This window comes from Micromesistius poutassou (assembly GCF_964030765.1).
Source record: "Micromesistius poutassou genome assembly, chromosome: 2".
Lineage (NCBI taxonomy): Eukaryota > Metazoa > Chordata > Actinopteri > Gadiformes > Gadidae > Micromesistius > Micromesistius poutassou.
The window spans coordinates 12,005,393-12,012,198 of NC_140272.1; the positions used below are offsets into that span (position 1 = coordinate 12,005,393).

General features: G+C 44.4%; 1 protein-coding gene and 2 non-coding genes across 3 annotated transcripts; all 3 read right to left on the reverse strand.

Moving 5' to 3' along the window:
* Positions 1–1,840: 1,840 nt before the first annotated feature.
* On the reverse strand, positions 1,841–5,311 carry rplp0 (ribosomal protein, large, P0). Its single transcript, XM_084463882.1, has 8 exons — positions 5,269–5,311; positions 4,849–4,957; positions 4,138–4,313; positions 3,803–3,890; positions 3,533–3,679; positions 3,260–3,445; positions 2,799–2,939; positions 1,841–2,063 (listed from the first exon to the last, which is right to left on the reverse strand). The coding sequence occupies exons 2-8, from the start codon at positions 4,900–4,902 to the stop codon at positions 1,899–1,901; spliced, it is 957 nt and encodes a 318-aa protein (XP_084320008.1). The 5' UTR covers positions 4,903–4,957; positions 5,269–5,311; the 3' UTR covers positions 1,841–1,898.
* On the reverse strand, positions 3,050–3,178 carry LOC311339502 (small nucleolar RNA SNORA63). The gene has a single exon (XR_014633217.1). It is a non-coding gene; the product is annotated as a small nucleolar RNA SNORA63 (small nucleolar RNA).
* LOC311339503 (small nucleolar RNA SNORA63) lies at positions 3,972–4,100 on the reverse strand. Its single transcript, XR_014633218.1, has one exon. It is a non-coding gene; the product is annotated as a small nucleolar RNA SNORA63 (small nucleolar RNA).
* Positions 5,312–6,806: the final 1,495 nt, after the last annotated feature.

A 6,806-nucleotide genomic window follows, 5' to 3' on the forward strand; every position in this document is an offset into this window, starting at 1 on the left:
CTTTGATGGTGTTGCTCACCTCAAACCGTGCGTAGAAGCTATTGAGCTCGTCTGGGAGAGAGGCGGCAGGCTGTGTATCTCTACTATTCCTCCCTTTGTAATTAGTGATGGCTCGCAGTCCACACCACATGCGTCTGGGGTCGGAGCTGTGGTAGTTAGACTCCAATTTGTCTCTGTAGGCTCTCTTGGCATCTCTGATGGCTTTCCCCAGGTCATATCTGGACTTCCTCAGATTCTCCAGGTCCCCAGAGCTAAAGGCAGAGGACCGTGCTCTGAGCTTATCCCTTACATCACCATTAACCCAGGGCTTTTGGTTAGGGAAAGTCTTGACATTGACACTCGGGACGACATCATCGATGCACTTGGAGATGTAGGCTGAGACAGAGTCATTCATCAATGTCTCCACCACCAGGAGTTATGTGAATTGGCCATGATCACATGTTGCAGTGTCCACCTGGATATTTCAGCCTATCCAGGCAACTGAACCAACTGGTAGACTTATTTGTCATAGATCTTGGTGTTAACGTGTTATGTCTCTTGAGGCTTGTGAAATTGCTTGTAATGGCTGATCAACATCCCACCTGGTGGTAACATGGGGTCCTTTCAAGTCATATAGGATTACATGCACATTCCAAATTATCCTTTGCGACCGTATTATATTCTGGTTTCGGTATTGAAAAGCAAGCAAATACTAAAATATTTTGATCAAACGCATAAGTAAGTGTACTCACTCTTTGTGATTGGCTAACTTGCCATCTTGTATGTGCCCTTGCTCTTGTATACATGAGACAAACAACCCATGTTTCAGCAAAAGCTGAATATATACCTGTGTGTACTCCTCCTCCCCTTTCTGTAGTGGTGGAATTAGTGAAGAACTACACTGCTGATGACAAAATAAACCCTCATCTTTAACAAAATCCACCATGAACGCAACCACCTTTGCAGTGTACACTCTACAGGTTTACATTGAGTGGTTCACTGAGTGAACATTGGCACAAAATATACACATGCCTAAATTAACAATAGTTGAGCGCTGCATGCAGCACTCACCTAATTAGTTTTTGAATGTGCTAGTACCAGGGAATTGTCAAATCTAAAGATTGCTGTATGCGTTTCCTGTGTGGTTGTGTTTGTCCCCTTTCTGTTTGCATGTCTCAGCCCAGCGCTCAGGTGTACTGAATCAGTGGAGCTGATTAGGAGCACCTGCACTGCGCATCAAGACTCGAGTTACAGATTCCCGTTCCAAGGAGGAGGCTTTTGGTCATGGGACTGCTGGCTGGTCGTGCTGCCTCTCTGGGATTTGTCTTGCATTTATGATTTGGACTTTGTATGTCATGTCCTTTTCATTTATGTAAATAAATCCCACTGGTCAGGTACTATTAAAAGGTGTTTTTGTATTTGGGGTCAAGGGTCGTTTGTTAGCCCCAGTAGGGCTGAGTAGAGGTGGGGCGTAACGCTGTACAATGCATAAACTGCGTAACAGTCTCAACGCCCTAGCAATACTCCTGCCACTTTTCATTTCCTAATGCACCAGCATTAGTCAATTACCCATTTGAACGCATATTGTTCACACCCTTAACTTGCAACCCAAATCTTGGAGTACCCAAACCATCTGGCAGAAAGCATGAAATCCTGAATCAAGTATGAGACGCACAAATTTACTTGTGAGTCAGGTCACCCTACAACTGCATTTACTGAAATTCAAGACAAGCAGGGATAGTCTTATTTTAACCACAGAATACAATCATCCTGAGTTGACCAATAACTAGGTAGTCAACTATTGGAATAACTAGTTTTTCCAATAGTGATAGTCGAACAAAGAATGAGCAACTAAAGCAGCAACATTTGACAATGTTTTATTTATCAGGGTGGTGATTGATACATCCGAGCACTGTAGTTTAGTCGAACAGACCGAAGCCCATGTCATCATCAGATTCCTCAGACTCCTCCTTCGCTGCCGCCTTGGCAGGAGCAGCCGCAGCAGCTGGTGCTGCAGCAGTGGCCGCTGCAGCAGGAGCTGCCACAGCAGCGAAGGCAGATGGATCAGCCAGGTAGGCCTTGACCTTGGAACACAGAACATACGAAAAGTCAAACACCATTCAAAAATACAAACTTCGATATTAAAATGTTCACTTGAGTGGATCTACTCATCAGGGTCATTACATCACAACTAATTTAACTGTTTTCTGTATGCAGGGAGAAAGACAGAAAAGTGCTTCACAAGCTTTACAGTAACCTAATCTGTAACAGGTGAGCTTAACTTTCCTGGAACCAAACTTGCAACAGGTGACCGGCACCTTTTTACTGTTTGCCGGGGAACGACAAATGAGCCACGACAAATGAGGCGTCACTGAACGATGACCTAAACGGCAATGTTACCATTACATAGTAGGTGTGTAACAATACTCATTCGTACCAACATTTTTTGGTACGGGTCTAACGGTTCAATGCACGTTTCATTTCGGTATGTTCTGAAAAATCTATAAAAATAATTTTGAATAAAGTTTTTATTGATTAGCACACACTCTGAGTGTCTTGTCCTGATGTTTTGCGTTGAGGACCACAATGAAAATGAGTCCTGGACTTTTGTGTTTTTATCCTCAATTGTATTTGATGTCTTTCCATTTGTGTAAGGCATTTTTTGATACAATAAATAAAAATTCAATTGTTTAATAAAAATAAAATACTAAAAACTGCTGTACCGAAAAACATACCGAACCTTGACTTAAAAACCAAGGTACGTACCGAATTGTGACTTGTGTATAGTTACACCCCTATTACATAGTATGCTCCATTACCTTCTCTGCCAGGGGGAAGGAGATGTCAGTCTCCACAGCAACTGCAAGGACTCTCTTGTAGCCATTGATAATGGAGTGGGGGATGGAGGCCAGAGTTGGGTAGCCGATCTCCAGACACACACTAGCAATGTTCCTCACGCCCTGAGAAGAAAAACATTTGTAAAAATCCCATTGCAGCTTCAAATGCAGGTTGGGGCACAATACATTTCCTATGAAAGACAAGATACACAACCCAAGCTACAAAACAAAAGTTGTTTGAAACCAAGCGTCCCCGCTTATCTTGGGATGTAGACAAGCAGGAATAGAAGGCAACAAGTTGTTTTGTGCAGGGGGAACGACAGAACAGCACCACACAAGCTGTACTGTAACTTATCCTGCATCCAGTAATCACCATGTAGTTTCATTACTTTATTTACACAATGGCTGAAGACTAGACCATGTAGGCTGAACTGTAGTCTCACCTCCAGGAAGCGGGCGTGCAGGGCTGCCTCTGTGATGTCAAGCACCTCAGGGCTGTAAACACTGCCATTGTCATACACCTGCTGGATGATCAGACCGAACGAGAAGGGCGAGATGTTCAGCATGTTGAGGAGCGTGGCCTCACTGGCACCAACCTTGTCGCCGGTCTTGATCAAGCCAACGTCACTCTAGGGATGAGAAAGAAGGAAAATGTTAAGATTGCAGAAAAACAATGGCACATCTCAAAAATACATGATAATCACGCAATAACTCACCAAGATTTCAATGGTACCCCTGGAGATCTTTGTGGTGATACCCAAAGCCTGGAAGAAGGATGTCTTCTCTGGGCCCAGACCAGTATTCTGGGCTGGCACAGTCACCTCACATGGGGCAATGGCTCCGGCACGGGCAGCTGCAGGCACCTGTTTTAATGATGAAATTGTGTCAAAACATAGTGTCCTTGATAAACATGGACTAACTCAAAGCTTTTACGAAGGCTTAACTTTAGTATTATTTTGACATTGTAGAAAGTTGGCATGTCTCACCTTGTTGGCCAGCAGCAGGTCCCTGACCTCGACCAGATCTTCCTTGGTGAAGACAAATCCCACGTTTCCCTTGATGTGGGGCAGGAGCCTAAGATAAATAAACCTGTTAGCTAATTGAAAGTCTTAAACTTGGTGAAGCCTAAACTGGCACATACAAATAGCCAAGTTATTGTTTGAAACCAAGCATCCCTGCTTATCAGGGGATGTAGACAAGCAGGAATAGTTGGTAACAATTTACTTTATGCAGGGGGAACGACAGCACAGCACTACACAAGCTGCTCTGTAACTTATCCTGCCAAATTCAGTCATGTTCAGAGGATAAGTGTCCAACTCACTTCTCCAGGGCTGGGTTGTTTTCCAGATGTCCACGGATGGCTTTGCGCATCATGGTGTTTTTACCCATGAGCACGACTGCCTTTCCACGCAGAGACAGACGGATGGTCTGCATTTGCTTGGAGCCAACATTGTCGGCGCCGACGATGAAACATTTTGGGTAGTCATCCAAAAGTTGCTGCAAAAAAATAGGTAGACAATAAACTTAAGGGGCACCAATTGGAGGTACACGCATACATTTAAGTTACCTGTGTCTACGCAATAGATGGCGACACACCTCTAAATTCAAGTCTGAAATAGCGGAAACCTTGAGCGACTAAAAGGATCTTTATGGTTCCACGTTCACGCAACACAAGGACCACGGAGACGCTTTGACGTAGTCGTGAACGTTTATGGTCCTGCGTCGGGTTTTAGAAAGCGGACCAATCACAGCCCTTGCTGCGTCGCCGCCGACGGAAGGTTACCATTTTTGGGAGGCGCACGTCAGGAACTTGCGGTGGACGCAAGGGGTCCCGTAACCCCCTTGCGTTGCTTGAACGTGGGACCATAAAGAGCCCTTAACGCTAGGTCTAGGTCGCAACGCATCAAGGGACTAGCAAGTAACATTTTAAATAGCAATCAAAACAACACTGCATCTATACATAACAAACGTTCATTAGTAACCACGCAGAACGTCAACATCCTCGCATTAGCTGCCTTATAGTTGTACTTACGATGATTTTGACGAAGTAGCCAGACTTCCATGCGGCCCTGTCTTCCCTGGGCATCTTTGCAGTGCTTCCAAGGATCGCTTAACAGCTGGTTTAAAGACGAGGGTGATATCTGCAACGGAATGACACGTTAGGTTATACTTCACATCCCAGTCAATTAACATCACGATTGGCGTGGGAACAAGCGCCCAATACGTGTAGGCCAAAGGCACATGTTTATAGCTTCTATGCTAAGCTAGTTAGCGCACAACTATAAAGTCGAGGCCTGATTAGAAAACAATGGAAACTCCGCCTAGGCCTCCGCCTAGGCAGACAAAACGGACGCCTCTAACACCCTATCGTTAGAATATAACAAGTACAAGTAGAAGATTTGTATAATGTTTCCACAAGCGTGAATCATGATGCGACGGCAATAGTGGCTACCTCGCGATAGGGTCGCGTGAAGAGAGAGAACAGAAACGGAAGTGCCAGGAATATAAGGACCCGACATAACCAATCACGATGCAGTAGTGGGCGTCCTTACGCAGTCCATTGGAAGGATAGTCAATCAATCATTCACAGTGGCCTTTATTTCAGAAAAAGGTTATTCTTTATTCATATTATTTACAGTATGATGTAATGTGTTCAGATCCCTGATTGCTTAAACCTGCGAGATATTGCAGACACGTATTGCTATGAAGCGGAGACAGTTGCGCACTGGGGAAAAGAAAAGACCCCCACAATGCTATGATAGTTTAAGGTCTTCATGGTCAGCATGCAAATAAGTGATAATCAATTTCATTAAATCATCAAATAATGTTGAATGCAGAAGTTACACACACACACACACACACACACACACACACACACACACACACACACACACACATATATATATATATATATATATATATATATATACATACATATAGGTAAATCCAGACTACCTATATAGTTATACTCCAGTCCAATTGGTGGCGGTAATGCACGACAAAGCTGTTCGACAACCGTCCAGCGGCGCCCACCCCACAAACAAGTTCAACCAGAAGGAGAAACAGCAGGTCTGCCAGTCTTGTATGTAACAGTTGTGACTTGCAATCAGAAGAAACTAATGGATTTCAAATATATTTAAAGAGAACTAACAACACATCAATTAATGAATGACGACAATGAAGGCAATCAAGAAAACGATCAAGGAGTGATTATCAGTTACCAAGCCCAAAGTTTTGGACTCTGGCATGGCCAACCTTCTCCACCAACTACCTGCAGATGTATTGCTCCACGTGTTCAGATATCTTCCAGCAGCCGACAAGTTCAACGTCCGTGTGTGCTGCAAGTATTTCGACCAACTCGTGAGCCATCGCTCTCTATGGGAAGACTATATCGCGTGTTTCAGTTTCAAAAACGGGCGATACAATCCTCAGTTTTGGACAAGTCTTTTTCGCAGAGGTCTCAAACGTGCCGTGGTCCTGGGTGGGGTCAAGGATAAGCACTGGATACAGCTGGCTTCAACGCTCCCAGCTCTCTCCACGCTGGTAGTGAACAATGGGATTCAAGAATGCGCTCACCATCTAAACAAGTTTCCAAAACTGAGAAGTTTGGCTTTAAGGGGTAACAACAATCGTAATGCATCTGCTGTGATAAAGGGGTTGACAGTGGCGGACCCCGAACTGATGACTCGCATCAGTCTGTGTGATGTGGATTTTCTTTCACCTGAACATTTCCTTGCATTTCTCTCACAATTCACGAATCTGACCTCTTTTGAATATCATTCCGCTGGTGACAAACGAAACCAAGTGCAGATGTTTCACTGCATTGTTGCCGGTTTGCCAAAGCTGAAGCACTTGTCTTGGGCCATGAATCACTATTCCAAATTCAGTGTTCCGGAGAAGGGTTTGGGAGAAACTGCCGACTGCTTCTCCAACCAGACGCTGACCAGCTTGGAGCTGGTTGTGTACGACGACTCGTGTATGTCCAATGGC